This window comes from Lynx rufus, unplaced genomic scaffold (assembly GCF_022079265.1).
Source record: "Lynx rufus isolate CCGP_SWC_20201006 ecotype Redwood Valley unplaced genomic scaffold, mLynRuf1.p SCAF_2, whole genome shotgun sequence".
Lineage (NCBI taxonomy): Eukaryota > Metazoa > Chordata > Mammalia > Carnivora > Felidae > Lynx > Lynx rufus.
Window position 1 is genome coordinate 201,599,633 of NW_025814834.1, and position 24,232 is coordinate 201,623,864.

The following is a 24,232-nucleotide window of genomic DNA, read 5'->3' on the forward strand; positions in this document are numbered from 1 at the left end:
CCCGCCCTGTCCGGGGAGGAGCAAGGCCCCGGGACCCCGCGGCTGGGGCGTCCCCCCGACCCCACCTGTTTCCGTCTGCGCCCCAGACGGACGCCCGCGGCTGCGTTCCCCCAACCGGCGTAGGGGTACCCGCACCCAGCCCCGCTGGGCCCCGAGGACCGCTAGGACCGGCCCAGGCACACTGCCCTTACTTAGCTCAGCAAACTTCTAATTGCCTCGTTTTGCAGTTGAGGCGAAAGGAGGCCCGAGATGACAAAAATGGCCGGGAGAGTAGCGCCCGAGCAACAACTGGGATCCCTCACTTCCGCATAGTTGCAAAACATAAAGACCTGTTCCGATTCCCGATTGCGGGACTTCGCGAACTGAGGTTAGGCCTCGATTTCGGACGAGCGCGGGAGAGAACGAGGGCACGGGGTCAAGACTCGGCTTCCAGGAGGCTCGTTTTGCTCTGATTATCCAAATACAAGGGGCGGGGGGAGGACGTACGGTAACTGTGCAAGGGAGTTGTATTAAACCTTACTTACATATTAAGAGAAACGCACAGAGTAAGATGCTCGATGAGCATTGTTTTTTGGATGAAAAATGTCCTGGAGGGGGGCGGGGCTGGTTGCGCGGGAGTCTTTGGAGGTTCATTTCCCAATCCGGCTGCCCCATCCCAGTTCAGTCTGCCGACGCCGGGCAGGTGTGGCCGCGTGCTCCCCGGGGACCGGCGAGCCAGGCGGCCGGGCGCCCGAGGTCACGGCGCTAGCAGCGCGCACAGGCCCAGCAGCGCCGCGAGCAGGAGCGCGAGCCGGGGCGCGGGCGCGGCACCGGGGGCGCGCAGGCAGGCGGCGTAAGCGTCGAAGGCCACCTCGCGCATCGCGCACACGTGCTCGGCGCTGCAGGCCGGGTCGCAGGCCTCCCTGTCGTAGCTGACCGAGTTGTAGACGTAGTAGCGCTGCAACGTGCCGGGGTCGCTGGCGATGCGGCCCAGCACCGCGTGCATGGAGCGGGAGCCTGCGTCGGGCACCCCGTAGGCCTCGGTCAACCGGTACTCAAGCTCCCAGAGCGGGATCCCCTTTTCGTTCGCCTGGCTCAGGTTCACGAAGTAGGTCACCATGTCCTGGTGGAGGGAGGGAGGAGGGTAGGCCATGAGCAGCCGTCAGCTTCCACCCCCCAATCCTGCACCTTGCATTTGCCCCCAGACTCTTTGTAACTATGACTGCTGTTGCTGACGAGGTACCTGCACTTAATACCCGATTTCACAAATGAGGAAACTGAGTCCCAAAGAGTTTAATTAATTTGGGCAGGGTCCTACGGGTATTTAGTAGCAGTAGCAGGTTTGGAATCCAGGTTGTTAACCCTGCGGCCTACGCGTTTTCTGTCCCAGATACACAGGAAATGTTTATAGAATTAATGGATAAAAAGCAACTTTAAAAAGTAGGATGGGGTGCCTGGCTGAACGAGGTTATGGGATTGTGGCTGCCGAGGGCTTGGGATACACTCAAGACCCCTGGGTCTCCAGTGCATCTTCAGAACTAGAATCTGGAAAGGTTTATCTGTCCAATGCTTTCCACTTAACTTTGTGGGCCTGACTCAAGTCACTAGAAGTGGGGTAAGAGGAGCTGCTATGAATAGATGGTAACTTCCCCCTGGGCACATTGCATTATTTCGTTTGGTCCTCTCCAAACCCTGTGAGGTACTGTTACTCCCATAAACGGAGGCCAAAGAGGTAAAAAAAAATTTCATGAGTGGTGGAAAACCCAGGCCTCTCTGACTCCCTCCCTGAGAAGGATGTGGAGTATGTTGGGGGCAGGGGGGACGAAGAACCAGGCTGTGATTCCTCTGCTAAGGCCCTCTGAGTGCCCATGTGGACAACACGCCATACTCTTGAAAGTCCTCAAAAAAAAAAAAAAAAAAAAAAAAAAAGCCCTCAGACCTCTTTTCCATACACATTTGCTCTGGAATCAAGGACCTACGTTATCTCATCCAGCCCCTGGCTATAAATGTCCTCTCTCAACACCCAGATTAAATCTCTATATCCACCTCTTCCCGGGCCTGCTCCTTGAATACCCTGCTGCCGCTTCCCTGGGCACTTTTGCCTGGATAGCATCTAGACCTCCCAAAGTTAACAGGTCCCCAACCAGACTTCTGATCTTCCCTCTGAAACCTGTTCCGTGTGCAGTGATCCCATTTCAGTGAAGGACAGCTTCACCCTTCGGGGGGCTGAGGCCAGAGCCGGGACTCCTGTCTCTCACACTGTTATCCAGTCCACCGGCAAATCCTGTCTTCTCTGCCTTCGGCACACATCCAGGATCTGGGGCATCTCACCGCCCCACTGCCACACCCTGGCCCGCGGCACCGTCACCTCTCAGTGATTATTGTTGTCACCTCCTAACTGATCCCCCACCTCCCCACCGCCATTTCTGCCCTTGCTTGCCCTTTAAGCCTGTTCTCCGAATAGCAGACGTGGCGGTTTTGTAAAATTACAAGTCAGAATATTTAGTTCTTCCGCTCCAAACCCTTCACATCCAGAGTCCCACTCATGGCTGACATGATCTGACCTCATTCTTCCCACTCTCCCTTTGTGCCTTCCTCTGCAGCCACAGACCTCCTTGCTCTTCCCTAACACACCGAGCACACTCCCACCCCAGGGCCTCTGAACTTGCTCTTTCCTCGCCGCCCCCCCCCACACCATGCTCACGTGGTTCCCTCCCTCAATTTACTCAGAATTCAAATGTCACCCTATCAGTGACCCTTCCCTGCCTCACCCATCTCACAGCATACATACATACCCTACCGCTGGCACACTGGCCTCCTCACTCTGTTTTCTCCTTAGCGCTTCTCTCCATGCCTCACTTAACTTTCCTGATTTATTTATTGTGTGTCTCCTGTAAGAACGTCAGCTCCAGGAGAGTGGTGACTTTATTATTGTTCACTTATGTATCTCCTGAACTCAGGGCCTGGGAACCAGGGAACACGGTCGATGCTTGGTATATTTTGTTGAATAAATTAAGGAATAATATTTCTTTGCTGTTTCAACAATCGCAAGCACATCCCAGGAGATGAGGGGTTGCTTGATGAGTTAGGGGCCTGCTTTGGCTGGGACCTAGTTGGTATAGGCATGAGGTGGGCAATGGGCATGAGGTCACGACTGTCGGAAGCCTTGAATACCAAGCCAGGGAGATCCAGCTTATTATCTTATGGGCACTGGGGAGCCATTGAAGGTTTTTGAGCAGGAGAGAGACAAGAAGGACTTAAAACAAAATTAGTTCCTTCTGTAGTATATAGCAGACGAGCTACAGCAGGGCAGGGCTAAAGGCAGGGAGGCCAAGTTGGAGAATGTGATCTAGGGTGAAGGGAGATTTGGGGACAAAAAACTGACCTGATTTGGTTGCAGGATTTGGAGGTGGCTCAGGGGTTCTGAACCTGAGCTCTAGAAGAAGGTGGATTCCCTGGAAGGACTTAGGCAAGGCAGTGATACATTCAGGTCCCTCCCCACCCTCCTCCTCTGGCCCCAACAGACCCAGGCAGGGCTCCTGACCTGCAGGCTCAGTGTGGCTCGGTCGTATTCAAATACCCGGATGCCTGGATTGTTGGCCCCGTTGACCACTCCAGGTAAGGTGGTTTTCCATGGGGTGACCCCCGGTGTAAGGAACATGACGCTGATGGGGGCACCTTTCAGGAGAGAGACAATGGGACTGAGAGAGGCTGGCAAGAGGAGGAGGGAGCTGGGCTGGCAGTTGCCCTCCTCGCCGAGTACCTGTATCATCATAAAACATCCGGAAGCTGTCAGTGTGGTGGTGACCGAAGAACTGCCCCGCGATGACATGATGGTGCTTCCGGACCACCTTCAAGTACTCCTCATTGAAGCCCTCCCGGAACCAAGCTTTGTTCCGAGTCTTCTCAAAGAACCCTGGGGGCACGTGGCCAATAATGTACACCTGCACAGAAGGGGTACCCAGGAGGGGCTCAAGGATGCCCTCCCCGACCCCTCACGCCTGCCCGCCCTCCTCCCAAAAGGCAAGCAGACAGGATCAAAGGTACCCCTTGCAAAGCAGATTCCGGTACTCTGGGTACCCAGCAAAGATTTCACCAGGTGTTTTCCACTGTGTGCCTTTGCCTGTGCTAAGCCTGCCACCTGGAGTACGCTTTTCTATTTTTCTATTTATGTATTTTGAGAGAGAGAGAGAGAGAGAGAGAGAGAGACAGAGTGTAAGCCAGGGAGGGGCAGAGCGAGAAGTAGAGAGAGAGAATCCCAAGCAGGCTCTACCCTGTCAGCGCAGAGCCCGATGACGGGCTCGATCCCACAAATCATGAGATCATGACCCGAGCCAAAATCAAGAGTCAGACGCTTGGGGCGCCTGGGTGACTCAGTCGGTTGAGCGTCCAACTTCTGCTCAGGTCATGATCTCGTGGTCCATGGGTTCCAGCCCCGAGTCGGGCTCTGTGCTGACAGCTCAGAGCCTGGAGCCTGCTTCAGATTCTGTGTCTCCCTCTCTCTCTGCCCCTCCCCTGCCCATGCTCTGTCTTTTTCTCCCTCTCTCTCAAAAATAAACACGAAGAAAACAAAAAAGTCAGACGCTAACCAACCGAGCCACCCAGGTGGCCCCTAGAATACTCTTACTCTTTTTCACAGGCTGTTGTGTGGATGGAAAAAGCTGCCTCCTGGTACCAGGATGATGAAGGACCCCTCTGTGATGGGGGCATCTTGAGTGGTTGGGTGAGTTTGTGTGGAGGCAGGAGACTCCTTCAGGAAGTGACCCCAGAGAGGTGGGAGGTGGAGGCAGGAGCCGTTACCATTTCCTTAGCTCGGGATGCATTGGTCAGCACGTCTTCCAACCACTGGAACTGCCGAGCGGGGTCGGCCATGCCCGCTGTTTGCTCATTGTTGCCGTAGTACAGGTTGGTGTTGAGGACCACGACTCGCCCAGCCCCACTCAGTCCAGGCAGCTTCTCGGCATAGAAGGCACCTAAGACGTCACAGCCAGAGAGGATCTGAAGGGACCTCTGTGCCCTCCACTCCATGCCCAGCTTCTCCTGCCCTTGCGTCCTCCCTTCCCATCTTTCCCATAGGAGGGGCACGGTGAGTAAAACCAGAGGCTCTGGAGCATTTGTCCCTCCAGATCCACTGTCAACCCCATTCACTCAACACTCTGTCCCAGAAGCTGATCTCTATGGACTAAACCTGCGGGCTTCTGGTTGGGTTTTCACCATTTGGAACTGAGGACAGGGAAGAGAGTAAGCCAGGGTCACCTTGTGCTGGCCGTGTCTCTGGATCGGTGGCTCTCAGCCACTGATTTTGTCCCCCAGGAACCATTTGGCAGGGGCTGGAGACATGTTTGGTTATCACAGTGGAGGGTGTTACTGGTATCCGGTGGTTAGAGGGCTTGGATGCTGCTGTGCGCCCTACAACACACAGGACGGCCCCCACGGTGAATTATCCGGCCCGAGGTGTGAACGGTGCCAAGGATGGGAAACCTGGCCTCAATCGGAGATCACTGCCCCTTCCTAGGGTTTTTGTGAGGAGTCTCGGAATGTGCTGAGAGTAAGTGCCTGGCACACAGTATATGCTCAATAAACATTCATTTATGATCCTCACTAGTGCCATGGGGTGGAGCGTGTGGGCGCTGGAGTCGGCCATCTCTAAGCTGGTTGATCTTGGCCAAGTGACTCGACATCTTCAAGCCTCTGGCTCCTTATCCGTAAAATGGGGACAAAATCAGTACCTGTTTCACGGGGTCGTGTTGAAGACAAAATTCAATCAGACCTTGGCATACAAGTAAGTGCTTATAGCTGCAGCTGGTGCTAGTACCTTCTTTGAAGAGAGCGATGGATTCGTTACTGAGCCAGGGCCTCCACAGTTCTGCTACCTGATCATAGATGCTGTTGCTCCCTGCTGGGAGCTGGTTCTTGGGGTGAAAGTCATGATTCCCCAAAGCAGCGTAGACTTTAGTACCTGGGCGGAAAAGAGAGAAATATAAACATATTTATGTGAAAGCGCCTGGTGGAGTTAGTCATTTTCGGTCCGCGAGGAGCCGTCCGCGCTAATGGAGAAACGCCGTGGCACAAATGAGGAAAATACAGAGATAAGCAGAAAACCACATTCAGTGGAATCTGGCTCTACGTTGTTCAGACCTGGGAAGGAAGAGCCGTGAGTTCTCTGATCCCAGTTCCGAACCCCATTCCCAGCATAAAGTTCCCTGGTCGGAAGGAAGCGTCAGAGGATGAGAAGAAGAAAGCTAGAAGACCTAAATAACCTTCACATCCATTATCAGCCCCTTGGCAATTTAGTGCTCCCTTGTTCTTGTCGATTCCAGATCCACTGACTTTTAGGGAAAGGGTTTGGTTCACTCGGGGAGCCTTAGGAGTTTCACTCATTCGTGAGTCAAGGGGTGTTTATCGAGCACCTCATGTAGATCTGGGAACCAGGCACCCAGTCCCCGTCCCAGGGGTCTTGCAGTGCAGTGGGGTTGACAGGTATTGAGTAATTAGAGGTGTGAGGGTGTCACAAAAAAGGGAAGAGCCACTTGCAATAGAAGCCTACAACAGGGTGGGGGGTGGAAGGAAAGGAAGGAAAGGAAAGGAAGTGGCTTGTGAATGACTCCTGTGGGGAGGGAGCCCATCAGACTCATTTCCTCCCCAGAAGTAGCCTCATTCTTGCTTGTATTTTACTTCTGTGTCTGGCAAGTAGTAGTTTCTCAATAAAAGTTTCACAATAGGGGCGCCTGGGTGGCTCGGTCGGTTAAGCGTCCGACTTCGGCTCAGGTCATGATCTCACGGTCTGTGAGTTCGAGCCCCGCGTCGGGCTCTGTGCTGACAGCTCAGAGCCTGGAGCCTGTTTCAGATTCTGTGTCTCCCTCTCTCTCTGCCCCTCCCCTGTTCATGCTCTGTCTCTCTCTGTCTCAAAAATAAAAATAAAACGTTAAAAAAAAAAAAAAGTTTCACAATAAACACGGGGCACCTGGGTGGCTCAGTCGGTTAAGTGTCTTCAGCTCAGGTCATGATCTCATGGCTGTTGAGTTTGAGCCCCAGCTCGGAGCCTGGAGCCTGCTTCAGATTCTGTGCCCCTCTCTCGCTCATGCTCTGTCTCTGTCTCTGTCTCTGTCTCTCTCTCTAGAATAAATAAACATTACAAAAAAAAGTTTGACAATGAATAAAAACCCCTCTGAGCTCAGGGCAGGGTTTTGCCTTTAGCCTGGCGTTCCCCAGGGACTGACCTTGAACCAATGAGGGAGGATGGAGCCTCCAGTTCCCACTTGGAGAGATATTTTCACAGAGACTTTTTGCGCTGTAGAGCCTACAAGATCTGAAAGTGCTAAAAGGTCTGCTGAAGGAGGAGGTTGTAAAATTCCCATCAAGAATTGTTTGCAAAGGCAGAAGCCCTCACTGTACCTGCCTGGAAAACCCTCGCCTCTTTAACACAAATGCCACCAGCCTTTAAGAATCCATTTCAGGGGCACCTGGGTGGCTCGGTCAGTTGAGCATCCGACTCTTGGTTTAGGCTTCAGATCGTGGTCTCACGGTCATGAGATCAAGCCCCAAGCCGGGCCGGACCCTGCACTGGGCACGGAGCCTACTTAAGTTTCTCTCTTTTTCCCTCTCTCTCTCTCTCTCTCTCTCTCTGCCCCTCCCTCATGCACACTCCCTCGTGCTCTCTCAGAAAAGAAGAAGAAAAAGAAAAAGAAGCCGTTTAAAAAAAAATGCCCCAAGCCCCACAAATCCCTGGAATTCTAAGAACAGATGAGAAGGGAGGAACTCTCTCCTTCCTTCGCTGCTTCTTTGTGCCAGGCACGGTTAGAAGCTTCTGACAAGCACAAGCTCCATGAGGGCACAACCTGGCCAAGTTCCCTCCCCCCTAGAATGGTATCTCACTCACAGTAAGAATAAGATGCTCAATAAATATTTGTTGACTCACTAAATGAGTGAGTGGATTACTTAATCCTGACAACAACCTTCTGGGCAGGTACCGTTCTTCTCCTCGTTTTGCACAGAGAGGAAACTGAGTCTCCAGGGCATTGCCCCGTGGGAACTGGCAGAGACTGAATCCGGACTGAGATCTGTTTGCCCAGCACACCTGCATTCACCACTCAGCCATGCTGGAGGAGAGGGGCCGGGGTTCACAGTGACTCTGATGGGGAACACAGGTGGCACGTGGCCAGAAGAACGCATGACACACGATGTGGATCCGAAATCCGGAGTTGCGGTCCCTTCCTCCCCTGCAGCAATTTGCTTGACTTCTCAGTGCTCCGGCTTTATTTACCAATAAAACGGAGAGTGCTTGCTTGACCTGTGTTGCTGTAATTCTCAGATAATGCCTCGGGGCGCCTGGGTGGCTCAGTCGGTTAAGCATCTGACTCTTGATTTTGACTCCGGTCCCGATCCCAGGGGTCGCGGGATCCATTTGATTTGAACTCTTCTAGTATGTTCTATTTTAACATCTCTACAGGCGGAGTGTAACTTACTGAGGCCATGAGGAAGCACTGTCGTACTTGAATTAACAGCGTTTTTGTCCTTAGCAATACATAAAATACGATGCGACTTACAGTTGATAGCGTCTGGAATATTAGGAAATTCAGTAACTGTGCAAGTGTGTTATAAGCTAGAGGATCTTCTAACTTATGTTTGTGTGTTAACTCATACTTAGAAAGCATTTTCTCAGCCATCGTTCCGCTTTTATTCCCGAAGTGCGTGGGGAGCCAAGGAAAGAGGGCTCAGGGTTGGATGAGTTTGAGTCCCTCCCTGGGAACTGACTGGCTCTGAGCCATAGGTTCCTCATCTATGCGTCCAGACAACTAGACCATGCTGCATAAAATGATTCCCATCGAGGGAAGAAGGTGGCAGAAAGGTTGCCTGGAGGACAGATGTGGGGTGGTGACAGCACAGGGCCCCTCCTGGAGTGGCAGTGGCAGTGGTGGATAAGAGTGGCGCTCAGAGCTGGATTCGTGTCCTCACCCTTGCCACGTGACCTTGACCAGTTTACTTGACTCGGAGGCTCACATTTCTCACCAGGAAAGTTGAAACAGTAATAGCACGTCCCTCCAGGATTATCGCAAGGAGCTAAAGCATGTAATGTTCTTAGCACGGTGCCTGACACAGAGCACTCGATGCATAGATACGTGTAGTCACTGCTGCTGCCATATTTATTTGTGTCATCATTAGCCCATATCTGGGTCCTGGGGACCCATGACTAAGGCCTTTAGAGGACGCAGCTGTACCAGAACCCGAAGGAAGGGAGTGGGGGGCTAGTGGGCTGCTCTCACGGGTCCCCGGCTGGCAGCCCGAGAGCCTGATTCAGCCCCCACGACCTCGTGTTTGGCACAGGCTGCTTAAAAACATTTTCAGGGTCCATTAGGTGAGGGATGCGGATCCCATTCTCCTTGTCGTGTTCCATGGGACTGCTGCCATCATCACTCACAGCTCTGCCTGCCCTCCTGGGCTCTGAAAGCCCTAGAAGAACAAGAACATCACTTTAGCTGGAGCCCAGCATCTCCCGGAGGCCCCTGTAGCCAGGATGGTTTCAGGGCAGTGGATGGCAGCCCTGGGGCCACCGCAGGACATAGGGCTCTCTGCGAGTCCCCGTGAGACTTCCTGGGAACCGTGCCCGTATGTAACCGTAGATGCCCTGAGAAGGGGCCGTGAGTCTGCGTTAAACAGGCAAGGGCAGAAGGCAGCGAAATGTCAGGCATTTCTGTTAATGGGATGCTGCGTGTAAACACAGGCCGGTGATGTCTCACATTCTTTGCAGCGTTGCTGGAAGGGAAGAAACAATCAATCGCCGTGAAGTGCCCCGCCGGGGACTTGGCCAGCAGCCAGTGCTGCCCGTGGTTGAAGGTCGCTCCTCCACATCTTGCTGCTGTTGCTCTCCCACCGTGCCGGACACTGCCTGGGGTTCCGGAACTGCTTCAGGGGAACCAATGACAGAGTCTTACCTGGAAAGACCTCTCTGATGAGCCTGGTCAGGCGGTCCACAATTCCCAGCACGGCTGCCTCTCCCAGCCTCTCATTGGGCACATGAGGTGTGTCGTCACTGGAAAACACCATCGAGCCGGTTTGGTGTGGGCAGCTCAGGAAGGGGCACGAGAAAAGGAAGGGACAGCCCAGCCGTGAGAAAAGAGGCTGTGGAACTGGCCCTCAGGCATCCCCTGAGAGGGAAGGGCCAGGCTGGAGCTGGGGGTCACGCAAGACGGAGCTCAAACCTGGGCTCTGCCGTTGACCTGCTGTGGGTCCCTGGGCTGGTTGCTTAACCTCTCTGAGCCTCCATTATGTCGTCTGTAAAATAGGGAAGATAATGGTACCTACTCCTAGATTTTCATGAGACTTTATTAAAGGGGGAAAAATTATGTGTGTGTGTGTGTGCGCGCGCGCGTGTGTGTGTGTATATATATATATATATATATATAAAATGTAGACTGGTGGGACCACTTTCTGCCTTATAAAGGGCATATTTCCTGGGCAGCTCTCCTAACTTGGAAAGTCTTTTCCTTTATTTTCTTTTTTTTTTTAACTTCTGCTTTTTGGGGGTTTTTTTAAGCTTATTTATTTTTAGAGAGAGAGAGAGAATGTGCGTGCGTGCATAAGCAAGGAAGGAACAGAGAGAGAGAGAGAGAGAGAATGAGAATCCCAAGCAGGTTCCATGCTCATTGCAGAGCCCAACACAGGGCTCCATCCCACGACCCTGGAATCATGACCTGAGCTGAAATCAAAGAGTCGGACACTCAACCTACCGAGCCACCCAGGCGCCCTTGTTTTCCTTTCTCTTAAAAAAAAAAAAATAATAATAAATATAAAATAAAATGTAGAATAGTAGCTGCTCAGTTATAATTATTATTTAAAGAGGGAAGCTTGAGAGTTCCAGTCCCATCTTGCAGGCCCCCAGGAAGCTCGGGGTGGAAAAGTCATCTCTGAGTCCTGGTCTGTTCCCTAAAGGGTTCTCAGGAGTTTGGAGCTGGCTTCAGAGTTTAGAGTTCAAATCTACTCTACGGCAGATCCAGGACCTGCCCCAGGACCGTTCTGTCCCTCGTTCGGCTGACCTAAATTCCTGGATCCAAGTTAGAAATACACAGCAAGGCCAGGGAGCAGGGAGGAGAATGGGGAAAGGCAGGTTAGGGGATGGGTCGGAGCCCCCACAATCTAAAGCCTGAGGACCCTGCTGGACCTGACAGGGTGAGGCAGCCGCTGCCCAGGTGCCCTCCGCCCCCTCCCCACCGCCCCCCATCCCCGGAGAAGTTAAGTAGCTTAATTAATAGTACTGCTACCGTTGCTAACAGCTCACCGTGGCTTACTTTGTGCCAGGGGCTTTCTGTGTGTGACACCCACATCCCCGTGGGCTTCCCATCGATAATCCTACAATGTGAATTCTGTTGTTAGTCCTGTTTGACAGATAAAGAATCCAGGCACAGAGAGTTTAGAATCCAGGGTCTGAGTTTAGTCAGACTGGCTCCAGGGTCCACGCTTACACTCATCACACCCTGCTGCATTCCTGACACCCTCCTCAGGGCTGCAAGAGGAACCTCTCGGCCCTGTCTTCCCCAGGGACAGGCCAGGGGTCCAGAGTCATCAGAACAAAGTTCCTTTTTTATTTGTCCCTAGTTTGGAGGATCTAATTCTTTCTTTTGGAAAACACTTGCAGTTTCTTGGGGCGCCTGGGTGGCTCAGGCCGTTAAGCGTCCGACTTCCGGCTCAGGTCATGATCTCACAGCTCAGGGGTTCGAGCCCCGAGTAGGGCTCTGTGCTGGCAGCTCAGAGCCTGAAGCCTGCTTCAGATTTCTGTGCCTCGTTCTCTCTCTGCCCCTCCTCCACTCGTGTTCTGCCTTTCTCCCTCTCAAAACTAAATAAACAGGGGCGCCTGGGTGGCTCAGTCGGTTGAGCGTTCGACTTCGGCTCAGGTCATGATCTCACGGCTCCTGGGTTCGAGCCCCGCATCGGGATCTCTGCTGACCACTCAGAGCCTGGAGCCTGCTTTGGATTCTGTGTCTCCCTCTCTGCTACTCCCCCACTCACGCTCTGTCTCTCTCTCAAAAATAAATAAACATTAAAAAAACAATTAAAAAGAAAACAAAACTAAATAAACATTAAAAAAAAAAAAAAAGAAAGAAAACACTTCCAGTTTCTACAGATTACCCCTTTGGGATGGCAACTTGCCCAGGGAAGTCAAACTTTTTAGAAATTGAATTGTAAAAGGTCCCAGAGGTTTCCCGGAAACATCCTGTTTCTGTTAAAGGGTCAGAATTTCCCAAAGTAGTCACCTTTCCCAGAGGGCTCACGTCTTTCAGAATGTTGCACGTCCCTCCCACAGCTCCTCTTCAGAGAATTCAGAGCAGAGGCTCCCGGAGCCAGATGCCTCTTGGGAGCAAGAGTTCAAGGTCATGGCTTAAAGCTCACTCTCTTCTTAGACTGATTCCTGAGCTGCCCAGGACTGCCCTGAGACACTGCCCCATTTCTTTTTTGTTGTTGTTTTTTAAGTTCATTTATTTATTTATGTTGAGAGAGAGTGTGCAAGCAGGGGAGGGGCAGAGAGAAAGGGAGAGAGAGAATCCCGAGTAGGCTCCATGCTCAGTGTGGAGCCTGACATGGGGCTTGATCTCACGACCGCAAGATCACCACCTGAACCGATACGAAGAGTTGGACGCTTACCCGACTGAGCCACCCAGACGCCACGACCCTGTCACATTTCTTAAATGTCTAGTTTCCCCCCCCCACCACCACCAACCACAGGGTCCATCTGAGGGTCATTCCTGGTCACTCCCATGCCACACTAAAGGACAGCTGAGGGCATCATGGGTTTGACCCTGCCCTGTAGAAGTGTCCATTGAGGCTGAAAAAGGGAGCAAGAGGTCAGAGCTCCTGCCAGCCTTCTTCACCAGCTCCCTGGATACCACTTCCTGTGAGAAGCCCTCCCCGATCCTGCCAGATGGAATCAGGTGCCCTGCGAAGCTCCCGCATCCCCCAGTGACCCTCTCTCCTTGCCGGGATACGGTGGTTCAGTGGACTCGTCTGCATCGCCCCAAGACCGTGAGCTCCTTGAAGGCCAGTCCAGGTCTTATCATCTCGGCTCCCCAAGTGTCTACCCCGGGGGCTGAACACAAGTCAGGCTGACCTACCAAGGGAGGGAGAAAGGCGCCGGTGAGCGAAGGGTGGACCTCGAGTGACAAGGACCGCCAGTGCTAAGGGAAGTTGGAGGACTCACGGCAGCGTCCTTGGATAAGAAGCAGAAATGGAGTCTGGCTGAGCAGAAATCACCCCACATGCTATCTTCGGGCGGAACAGTCTGACCAGTGAGAACCCTCCAGGGCCAGGGCGGCCAGGACGCTTGGTCCCAATGCCAGACCACTCTCAGGCTCTCTGATGTGGTTGGAAGGAGCAGGGTTCGGAGCCCATGGCCAAGAAAGAATTCTTGAGACCTCTTCGGTGCAAAGAGGGTGGTTTTATTAGGGTACAGGGACAGGACCTGTGGGCAAAAACAGCTGCACTGGGGTTGTGAGGAGCGACTGGTTATATAAGATTTTCTATCCTATGGAGGAGAGGGTGATGTTAGGGCTCCAGGAAATTGAGTTATAGGTTTCTGGGGGGAAGTGGGGTCTGATTATTGATAAGATTGCTTTTTTTCTTACAAAACATAAAGCCAGGGGCTCCTGGCTGACTCAGTCGGTTAAGTGTCCGACTTCGGCTCAGATCACAGTCTCACGGTTCGTGAGTTCGAGCCCCGCGTTGGGCTCTGTGCCGACAGCTTGGAGCTCGGAGCCTGCTTCGGATTCTGTGTCTCCCTCTCTCTCTCTCTGCCCCTCCCCTGCTCGCACTCTGTCTCTCTCTGTCTCTCTCAAAAGTAAACATTAAAGATTTTTTAAAAAATAAAAAACAAAATAAATCATTAAAACAGTTGGCAAACCGATGAAGACCCATGTCCCGCATGACTGTGATCTCTATCAGTTAACCACTTGCTTTTTCCTTTCCCTTTCCTTCATTCTTGGACAGCCAGGAGCCTGAGAATGTCACACATATCCCACCGGGGGGCAGGAATAGGGTTCTGGGGTGTTACCTTGCGCTTTGTCCTCAGCTTGCCTTTTGCTCCCTCCTCACCTCTACCTTCTTCCCTCCCTGCATTTGGATCTCTAGGGCTTGGAGTCCCTAAACACCGGTGGGAGTGGCCCCAGTGTTTGTCCACCTGACTTAAAATCCAGGAACTCTTGGGGCGCCTGGGTGGCTCAGTCCGTTGAGCATCCAACTCTTGATATTGGCTCAGGTCATGATCCCAGAGTTGTGGGATCAAGCCCCAGCACTCTGCACGGAGTGTGGAGCCTGCTTGAGATTCTCTCTCTCTCTCTCTCTCTCTCTCTCTCTCTCCCTCTCTGTCCCTCTCCCCCACTCACATGAGTACAGGGATTCTCTCTCTCTCTCTCCCTCTCTCTCAAATAAAAAATTAAAAAAAAAAAATCCAATAGCTGTCCACATACCCAGATGGGCCATGACTGTCCCCAGCCTCAGAGTGAGCTGCGTTCTGCTAAGTCTGGGAGACACAGAGTCAAGGGCACAAATTTTGGGATCAGCCAGGCCCAGAGTCCTTTGAGCAAGTTGCGTAACTTTGAGCTTTAGGTTCGTAGACTCTGAATCAGGGCTGGTGAGAGGCCAAATGGAGATAGTGTGGGGAGGGTGCCGGGCCGGCAGGTGAAGGCTAGCTCTTGTGACTGCTCTCACCCGGTCCAGAGGATGAAGTCTGGCTTGGGCTCGATCTCCTTCATGGCATAGATGGAGGAGTTGATGAGGACCCAGGGAGAGTCGCAGAGGTAGTCACCCCAGGGGCCTGCATTGGGCACCGGCTGGGAGCCAGCTGATGGGCACACCTGGAGGGGGTCTTCAGACACCTTGTAGTCAGGGTCAAGGTGCAGGTCCGAGATGTGCCAGAACTTCCCTGCAGAGGAAAGGAGACCCTCTTCAATACTGGTCCCTCCCTGAGCCTGGATGGCGAAGGCGCCCAGGGGTACCCTGGGCTGGGAGAGAGCAAGCTGTAAATGTGAAATGAAGTTTCCTCTGAAGCCAGCGTTCAGAGAAAAAGAGCCACAGGTCTGACTTTGCCCAGGGAGGCACTGAGAGTAGGAGAGAAAAAGATTGGCTCTGTCCCTGCCCTGTGACCTTTGACCTTCCCCATCTCCCCACCTCAGGGGACCCAGCAGCAGCGTGAAGGATTGGGCTTCGTGACCCTCAAAGAATCCTTTGGGAGTTAGTTCTAAGCAGAGTGCCTGTTTTAAAGCAAAGTTTGGGGAGGGGCACCTGGGTGGCTCAGTCGGTTGAGCGTCCAGCGTCAGCTCAGGTCATGATCTCGCGGTTTGTGAGTTCGAGCCCCGCATCGGGCTCTGTGCTGCCAGCTCAGAGCCTTGGAGCCTGCTTCGGATCCTGTGTCTCCCTCTCTCTCTGCCCCTCCCCCACTCATGCTCTGTCTCTCTCTCTCTCTCTCTCTCTCTCTCTCTCTCTCTCTACTTCAAAAATAAATAAAAATATAAAAAAAAAAGAGCAAACTTTGGGGAGTGTCATGGATAAGCACTCAGGCTCTGGAGCCACATAGAAGCTGTGTGACCTTGGGTGAGTTGCTTCACCTTTCTGAGCCCAGAACCAGAGGCAGATCTTCTCAGGCTCCAGAGAAATACAGATGAAAATCTGAGCTGGGAGAAAGTGTACACACCAATTGCCTTGTAAGATCTTGCTAATTAGCGAAAGCCTGGGGGACATGTGTGGAGATGCAGCTCAGCAGTGCTGGGCGAGAAAAGAAGGAATGTTCCTTCAGGTTGGGCCGAGTTTCTGGTGTGTGTACTTAGTGGCTCTGGATGCAGCTGGGAGTGGCCCTGAAGTGGTCAACTGAAACCTGGTCTCAGCCAACTAAGGGCGGCTGAGATGCCAGAAAACCTCTTGGTGTGAGGGGAGCCTGGCTGGCTCAGGTGGTAGAGATACTCTCGATCTTGGGGTTCTAAATGAGTCCCATGTTGGGTACACAGATTCCTTAAAAATAAAGCCTCAAAAAAAAAAAAAAAAATCTCTCGGTGCGATCGAGAGAAAGGAGTCCCAACGAAGAAAACGAGCTACACGGGGCGGATTTGTCATCTGTACCCAGCACAGCACAATGGATAAGTAGTTTCGAGGAGGCTTATGGAACAGGTTTGGCCTCTGCCCTAAAGCCTGGAATTTCCTCACCCTCCACCATTGCTGTCGCTTCCTCCTGCATTTCCTGTGTCATTTAATGCCAATAGTCGTACCCACCCCCCACCCCCGCCCTGCCCCCAGCCCAGGAAATTGGGTCAGCCTGAGAGCCCCAGCTTCTGCAGCTTTCATGGTTGGATGGCCGGGGCACCACCCAAGCCACAGGGCATTCAGTGTGGCTCTAGGAGGGGTCCGAAGGTCAAGTCCAGCCCCTGATCCTCTCTCTCTATGACTTCTCACCTCTCCTTATCTAAACCTGGCCCCAGGAAAGGATCAGAAGCTTACTTATACTAAGGTGCAAATGACTGATTAAATCTTGATCCCTCCCAAGGTCATTACATAGTCACCAGAGCCCTGCAGGTACAGTTGACCCTTGGACAGTGCAGGTTAGGGGCACCGACCCTCCCTCAGTCACAAATCTGTGCATAACTATGACTCCCTCAAAACTTAACTACTAATAGCCTACTGTTGACCCCAGAAGCCTTACTGATAACATAAACAGTTTATAAACACTTATTTTGTATGTTATATATATATATATATATATATATATATATATATAATATACTGTATTGGTACAATAAAGTAAGCTAGAGAAAAAGTGTTATTAAGAAAATCATAAGGAAGAGGAAATACTGTATCAAAAAATCTGTATGTAAGTGGACCTACAGTTCGCACTTGTGTTCTTCAAGGGTCACCTATATTGATCACCACCCCCATTTTGCAGATAAGGAAACTAAGGCTCAGAGGTCAACCTGCCTGAGATCACACGGTAAATGGTGGAGGTCCTGCGTCTCTTGATTCTCTCCCAGGAAGATGTGATTGCTAACGGGGTAAAACCGATGCCTTTTTATTTTAGATATGTCTTCTTGTAGTCTTTTGCAGTCTATGCCTGCATGTTTATTCTTTACCCAAACTGAGAGTCTTTGTTTCTAATGGGGGCAATTTAAACTTGTTACACGGGCCATGACTGCATGTGAAATTACTCCTACAGAGACAAAATCCCAAGCCCGAGGAAAGAAACTGCCCCGTTTCAACTAGTAAATGGGCAGAGTTGGTAGGCTTTCCTGAGCCCCTGCACAGAGACTGAAAGGGGGGTCACATCCGCTTCCAAGCCGGAGACGGGGCTGACCGGGTCGGATGCAGTGAGAGGCCCTTTGCCCTTCTCTCTGGAGCGTGATCCCCCCCACCCCCCCACCCCCGCCCCGCCCAAGACCATGCAGAGACCATTCCCCTGCCTCAGGCCGGCTCTTTTCCGCTAACCATCAACAGGGAGCAGATCTGCCCTTTTGATGTCATCCCTCAAAGAACTCAGTGACAGTTGCTTCACTTCAGAAACTCCAGTCTGCTGACAGGCTCACGGGTCAGCTGTTGGTTTCTCTCTTCCCACGAGCTCCCTTCCCATGAGCTCTGGTCTAGTCAGAGTGTAGAACTGAAACTCCTTCCAGCCTCCCTGGCATTCCTCGTGGTGTGTGTGTGTGTGTGTGTGTGTGTACCTGCACGTGCCCCGGAGGCCCGACTCCAGGAGAGGCCAGGATGGTGGAAGGAATGGCGTAGAGAGCAGGGGGCTCCACCTCCTTGGGCTCTGGTGTCTTCACTGTGGAAGTAAATCACACAGACCTCACACAAAAGAACTCACCCCACTCTTTCGCCTCGTAGGGCCTCTTTCTGGCTTCTCTGCGGCCTTCCCCAGTCTTCCCCAGGCCATTGCTCGCATGGCTGCTTTGTGCTCCTCATTCAGGCCTCAGCCCAAAGGTCACCACCTCAAAGAAGCCTTCCTTGACTACCTTTTCTCAAGTTCCATCCCCCACCACCCGTCTGGTCACTAGTTATCGCCTCCCTCAGTTTTATTTTCTTCAGAACACTCTCACATAATGAAATGAGCTTATCGACTTGTGTATCATCCACCTTCCCTGTCTACTCTGTCAGTTCCGTGAGAGATGCCGCCTGTCTTGTTCATCTCTGTGTCCTCAGCACCTCGAGCAGTGCCTGGGAGGTGGAAGATGCCCGAACAGATGTTCAATCGGTGAGCAAGGCTGCGAGGAAGATGATGGGACTAGTGAGACTCAAAGAATGTTAGCCAGGTGCCCTTTACATGCTCATCTCATTTCATCCTTGCCGCCATTCTGTGAGGTGGGATTCTTATGCCCGTTTCACAGATGAGGAAACTGAGGCTCAAACCCAGCCCTCTCTGACTCCAAAGCTGAGACACAATGTTGACTCGGAGCCTCCAACAGATGGCTTTTATAAAACATGTATGTTGCCCACAGAAGGGTGGAAACCACAGGCTTCTATGGAATTAGCCACAGACTGTGAGGAATTAAGCTCTAATTAAAACGTCATGGAGGGGCGCCTGGGTGTCTCAGGCGGTTAAGCATCCAACTCTTTTTTTTTTTTTTTAAATTTTTTTTTTTTCAACGTTTATTTATTTTTGGGGGGACAGAGAGAGACAGAGCATGAACGGGGTAGGGGCAGAGAGAGAGAGGGAGACACAGAATCGGAAACAGGCTCCAGGCTCCGAGCCATCAGCCCAGAGCCCGACGCGGGGCTCGAACTCACGGACCGCGAGATCGTGACCTGGCTGAAGTCGGACGCTTAACCGACTGCGCCACCCAGGCGCCCCAAAGCATCCAACTCTTGATGCTTGGATGGCACCCGGCCATGTGGTGGACAAGCCAGCCTGTGCTCATTCCCTGGGCCACTCTGCCCCTCAGGCCTCAGTTTTTCTTCTCTTCTGGAACCTCTGTTTCCTCAAACTCAAGATGAGAATATTGCACAAAGGTTATCCGAAGGCCCTGCCGGTTCTAATGCTATTATTATTGTGTATAACCCACACCACAAGATGATCGTGGTCCCTATTTTAGTCCTTTGTTTTTGACCCTAAGCATCGACCCCAAACATTTCCATTATAATTCCTCCTCTGGAAACCGAGGCCCTCCAAAACACAGAGGGTTCCCTTGTTAAATCCAACATTTAGGACCCCTTGTGGTAAGTACATAAATTGCTCTCTCTTCATGACAGCCCCCTAGGCTTACTCTTGAGGGAAATGTTTTCCTACCATGCTAACCCACACTGAAAGAGACTGTTTCTCTGCAATTAGAAACTGAAGGATAGGGGCGCCTGGGTGGCTCAGTGGGTTGAGCATCCGACTCTTGATTTCAGCTCAGGTCATGATCCCAGGGTCATGGGATCAAGTCCCGCATGGGGCTCTGTGCTGAGCATGGAACCTGTTTAGGATTCTCTCCCCCTCTCTCCCTCTGCCCCTCTCCCCCACTCATGCACTCTCTCACTCTCTAAAATAAAAATAAAAGAGTGTGTCTCTACCATTTATTCTTTAAAAAATGAAGCTGAAAGACAAGGCCGTGCTGCACGGGGGCTACATGGGAGGAGACAGAGCCAGGGAGCAGGCACCCCACCCAAGCTCTTCGCTAAGGAAGGTGCAAGCAGGAACCCCACAGTTCAAGACAGAGCAGGTATGATTGCTCTCCGACTGGGTGTCTCAAAGTTCTCCTGCACTTGAGGAAAGATTTGGACTCTGAAAAAACCTAGCGGTACTGTGGAATTCTTTTAAAATTTCATTTTGGGGACACCTGGGTGGCTCAGTCACTTAAGCGTCTGACTCTTTGTATCAGCTCACGTCAGGATCTCACGGTTTCGTGGGTTCAAGACCCGCTTCCGGCCCCGCTCTGGCAGTGCGGAGTCTGCTTGGGATTCTCTGTCCCCACCCCCCCCTGCCCCTCCCCCATTTGTGCTGTCTCTGTCTCTCAAAATAAATAAATACGCTTAAAAAATAAAATAAAATGTAATTTTGTTTTTTAAAGTATAGATGTATACATTCCAGAAAGTTTGGAGAAAAGAGAAAAAAATAGTACCTATAAAACCCACCATCCCAAGAGGACCCTTCCAAGGGCATACTGTGTAAGGCAGCTGAGTACGGACTTGGTCTTGCCACTTCCTAGCTGTGGGACCTTGGGCAAGTGTGGAGCCTCCTCTGAGTCTCATTTTCCTCATCCGCAAAATGGGCATAATGGTAATAGTACCTGCTTTATAGGGTCTATAAAAACCAAATGAGGTTTTTCTTCTCTCATTTTTCTTTTTTTTTTCTTTTTTTTTAATTTTTTTTTTTAATTTTTTTTTTTCAATGTTTATTTATTTTTGGGACAGAGAGAGACAGAGCATGAACGGGGGAGGGGCAGAGAGAGAGGGAGACACAGAATCGGAAACAGGCTCCAGGCTCTGAGCCATCAGCCCAGAGCCCGACGCGGGGCTCGAACTCACAGACCGCGAGATCGTGACCTGGCTGAAGTCGGACGCTTAACCGACTGCGCCACCCAGGCGCCCCTAATTTTTTTTTTTAACATTTATTTATTTTTGAGACAGAGAGAGACAGAGCATGAACGGGGGAGGGGCAGAGAGAGAGGGAGACACAGAATCGGAAACAGGCTCCAGGCTCTGAGCCATCAGCCCAGAGCCCGACGCGGGGCTCGAACTCACGGACCGCGAGATCGTGACCTGAGCTGAAGTCGGATGCTTAACCGACTGCGCCACCCAGGTGCCCCTTCTCTAATTTTTCAAGTGGGTTTTGAAAGGACAGCTGATAAGCCACTAACATCAGCCTGGCCCCTCCTAAGTCTCAGAAAATAAATGGTAGCTCTTCTTGGCTCTTTGCTTTAGTGTCTCTTTGTTTTGACATAGCATTATTTTATAAACAGAGTGACGTTGTACTGCTTGGGTTCATGTCCCAACTCGGACATTTACTACACGTGTAACCTTGGGTTGGTCATTTAACTTCTCTGAGGCTCCGTGACCTTGATAATCCCTACCTGACAAGGCTGCTGTGAGGGTATTATGTAACAATTTCAGCAGTGCCTGGCATACAAGTACTTGATAAATATCCCTATTGTTCTCAGTTTTGCTGTGACTCCTTAAAACTCTTCCACCGGGTGGTTTTTTCCACAATCTCTTCAGCTATTCCATTACTGCTGTCAGCATAAACAACGCTGCAATGAACATCTTAGTGCCTTTGTGGGGCGGGGAGATCCATTTTAGCCACTAGGACGCTGGGCTGTGGGGTGCCCACTGGCATTTGGATTTCCAAGAAAGCACATTTAAAAGCGAAAGAGGGGCGCCTGGGTGGCTCAGTCGGGTGCTTGAACGTCTGACTTCAGCTCAGGTCATGATCTCACCATTCATGGGTTCGAGCCCGGTGTTGGGCTCTGTGCTGACAGCTCAGAGCCTGGAGCCTGCTTCCAGTTCTGTGTCTCCTTCTCTCTCAGCCGCTCCCCCATTCGTTCTCTCTCTCTCTCCCTCTCCTTCTCCCTCTCTCTCTCTCTCTCAAAAATAAACATTAAAACACTTTCAAAAAGAAAAGAAAAGAAAAGTGAAAGAGCAAGAGAGTGAGAGATCCTTGCAACCATTCCCGCCCTCCAGTCAGACTGGCAGGGCCCGGAGTCCCCCAGCAGGGTCGAAGGAGGACTGCCACTCAGCGTCTCCTGGACACGTTGCCCTCACAGGGAATGACACACTGTCAGCGCTCATCCCAGCGACACTTCCTCCTTGAGGTCAGAGCTTTTAGAGCCAAGTCCCTCTCAGGCGTCTCGCTCTGGTCTCCGGCCCCAGGCCCCGTGCTCCTCCTCGCTGGCCTCTGGGATGCGGCCACACCAGCAGAGTGCTTTGCCAGGGCTCCCAGCTGCTCCTGGGTAGTGTCTGGGGACATGCACTGACCAGGGGAGCACCTAGCAGCTCCAGCCTGGGAGAACTGAGCTCCGCCGAGCAAGCCACCAGCAGAGCCCTGACCCCTTTCAGCCTCAGTTTCTGCAGCTACAGAAAGGGTGGAGGGTCACCTCTAAGGTCCCATCCGAGGACTCCCGGAAAGGGCAATCTAGGATCCTAAGGAAAATTCCAAGTCCAGCCGGTCCACTGACTCCTCTTCCAACGCATGGAAATCCTTAACGGGCATCCCCAACTGGACACATCCCTAATCAACCTGCCACCCCCTCCTGCTGCACCTCAGCCAATGACAACTCGGTCCTCACAGCTGCTGAGACAAAAATCTTGGAGTCACCCCAGAGTCCTTCTGTCACCCCCACCGTCTGCCAGCAAGTTTTGTCCAGAATCACACCGTCTCCAACCACCCCTGCTCCTACCGCCCCGGGGAGCCTCCACCTCCTCTCACGGGGACGATGGCAACAGCCCCCCATGGGTTTGGCTGCTTCTCTTTTACCAGGGAGCCCAGGACTGAGGGAGCGTCCAGGTCACTGAACTTCCGGTGCTAAAACTAGGCAAGTCTCGGGCACACTGAGACCCTGCCTTTACCCCACTGCTGTCTCCTCTCAACATGCAGCCCAGGGAGCCTTTTAAACTCACACAAGACAGGGACACCTGGGTGGCTCAGTCGGTTGAGCATCCGACTTCAGCTCAGCTCATGATCTCATGGTTCATGGGTTCGAGCCCCATGTCAGGCTCTGTGCTGACAGCGTGGAGCCTGCTTTGGATTCTGTGTCTCCCTCTCTCTCTGCCCCTCCCCCGCTCATGCTCTGTCTCTCTCTGTCTCAAAAATAAATATAAACATTAAAAAATTTTCTTTTAAACCTACACAAGTCAGGTCACCCCACAGCTCTCCCCAAACCCTCTAATGGTGTCCCATTCTACCCTGAGTCCTCACATTGTCTACATGCTTATATGTGAGCTGACGCCAGCCCCCAGCGCCCTCCCTCCCCCCATCATGCCCCCAACTTCATCTCTCCCACTCACCTTGCCTACTCTGCCCCAGCCACTCTGGCCCCATGCTCGTCCTCATATGCATCACCTGAGCATCAGGCTCAGGGCCTGTGTGCTTTGTGAGCTCCCTTACTGGAATGTCCTCCTGGATGTCCATATGGCTCTCTCCCTCACTGCTTCAGGTCTCTACCCAAATGTCACTTCCTGGCCACTCGTAAGTACCCCCATCCCCCACTCCCACCCCTTTATTCTGCTTTATTATTCGCCATAACACTTATTATCTCCTAGAAGACCATGCATTTACTTGTTCGTGTGTCTTTTGGTCTGTTTCTCCCCAGGTGAAGGGCTGCTTCACTAGGGCTCGGCTTTGTTCCTTTTCCTTTCTGTCCCATTCCTGGTTCCTAGAATAGTGCATGATATGCAAATGGCCCTTAACCAACGTTTGCCGAATGAATTCATGAATCTGCCCGCCACCTTCTGCCTCTACCAGATGGCTGGCTCTTATGTGCCCACATCTCTTAGTGAAGCCAGTGTCCCTCCCCTGGCCAGCCCTGGCCTCCACTTCAAATCTTCAGGCCCAAAGAGCAGCCCCTTCCCACCCCCACTGACTCTCTCCCAGGCCTCCCTGCCCTAGCTTCCTGCCTTGCTATTTTTAGCAACATTTTCAGCTTTCTGTGAGCAGTCCCCAGCAGCCAGGATCGAGTTCATAGTACAAAACAAAGGCATCAAAGGCATTTGCAGCACCTACCTGGTTCAGCCCTGGTGACTCCCCAGTGGGCCAAGAAAATCAGCAGCTTGAACAGCCTCATCTTTGGGACTCGCCTCGTCTTTAGGGCTCACTTCACGGGAGCCACAGGACTCCCCCGAATCTGTGACTGAAACTGCAGGCTTCCTAACTAGATGTTGTTGGCCATGGGCCTGAGCACGAGTTCCCGTCCTGTTTCCCTGTGTGCCTAGTCATCCAAGGCCCTGCCTCCTCTGGTTTTTCTGCCTTTGCCTCGAAGGGCGTGAGCAGGGCTTGCCCAGGAAGATGCACCAGCCAGGCCTTTGAACTCTGAGGGGTAGAAAGCCACACCTGTCCTGCCTGTCAGTCCAGCCAGTAACTGGATTCTCCGGGAAACTCACTCGGCACCAGCCACTGAGCAGCAAATATCACCTACTTTCAGAGGTCTTACGTTGCCCCACCCTCAGCAGAACAAACAAAGCTGGATGAAACGGCTGGCCTTTGCCATCAAAGGAACTTACTGCTAGCTGGAGCTCCAGATGCCCTAGCATAAGAGAACCAAGACTGAGTCATCCGTTCATTTATTCCAGGAACCCATGTCCCCAGGAGACAGAAGGGACC

General features: G+C 52.2%; 1 protein-coding gene across 1 annotated transcript; it reads right to left on the reverse strand.

Moving 5' to 3' along the window:
• Window positions 1-736: 736 nt before the first annotated feature.
• On the reverse strand, window positions 737-23,696 carry SMPDL3B (sphingomyelin phosphodiesterase acid like 3B). The gene is made up of 8 exons (XM_047085048.1): window positions 23,636-23,696; window positions 14,674-14,887; window positions 9,912-10,009; window positions 5,795-5,938; window positions 4,780-4,952; window positions 3,743-3,923; window positions 3,524-3,657; window positions 737-1,102 (listed from the first exon to the last, which is right to left on the reverse strand). The coding sequence occupies exons 1-8, from the start codon at window positions 23,694-23,696 to the stop codon at window positions 737-739; spliced, it is 1,371 nt and encodes a 456-aa protein (XP_046941004.1).
• Window positions 23,697-24,232: the final 536 nt, after the last annotated feature.

Excerpts from the sequence above, each read along its gene's own strand:
- SMPDL3B (XM_047085048.1), bottom strand. The coding sequence starts at position 23,696 with ATGAGGCTGTTCAAGCTGCTGATTTTCTTGGCCCACTGGGGAGTCACC. Across the intron at positions 14,888-23,635 it reads AGTCACCAGGGCTGAACCAG|GGAAGTTCTGGCACATCTCG; the intron begins GTAGGTGCTGCA and ends TTTCCTCTGCAG. Across the intron at positions 1,103-3,523 it reads GAGCCACACTGAGCCTGCAG|GACATGGTGACCTACTTCGT; the intron begins GTCAGGAGCCCT and ends TCCCTCCACCAG.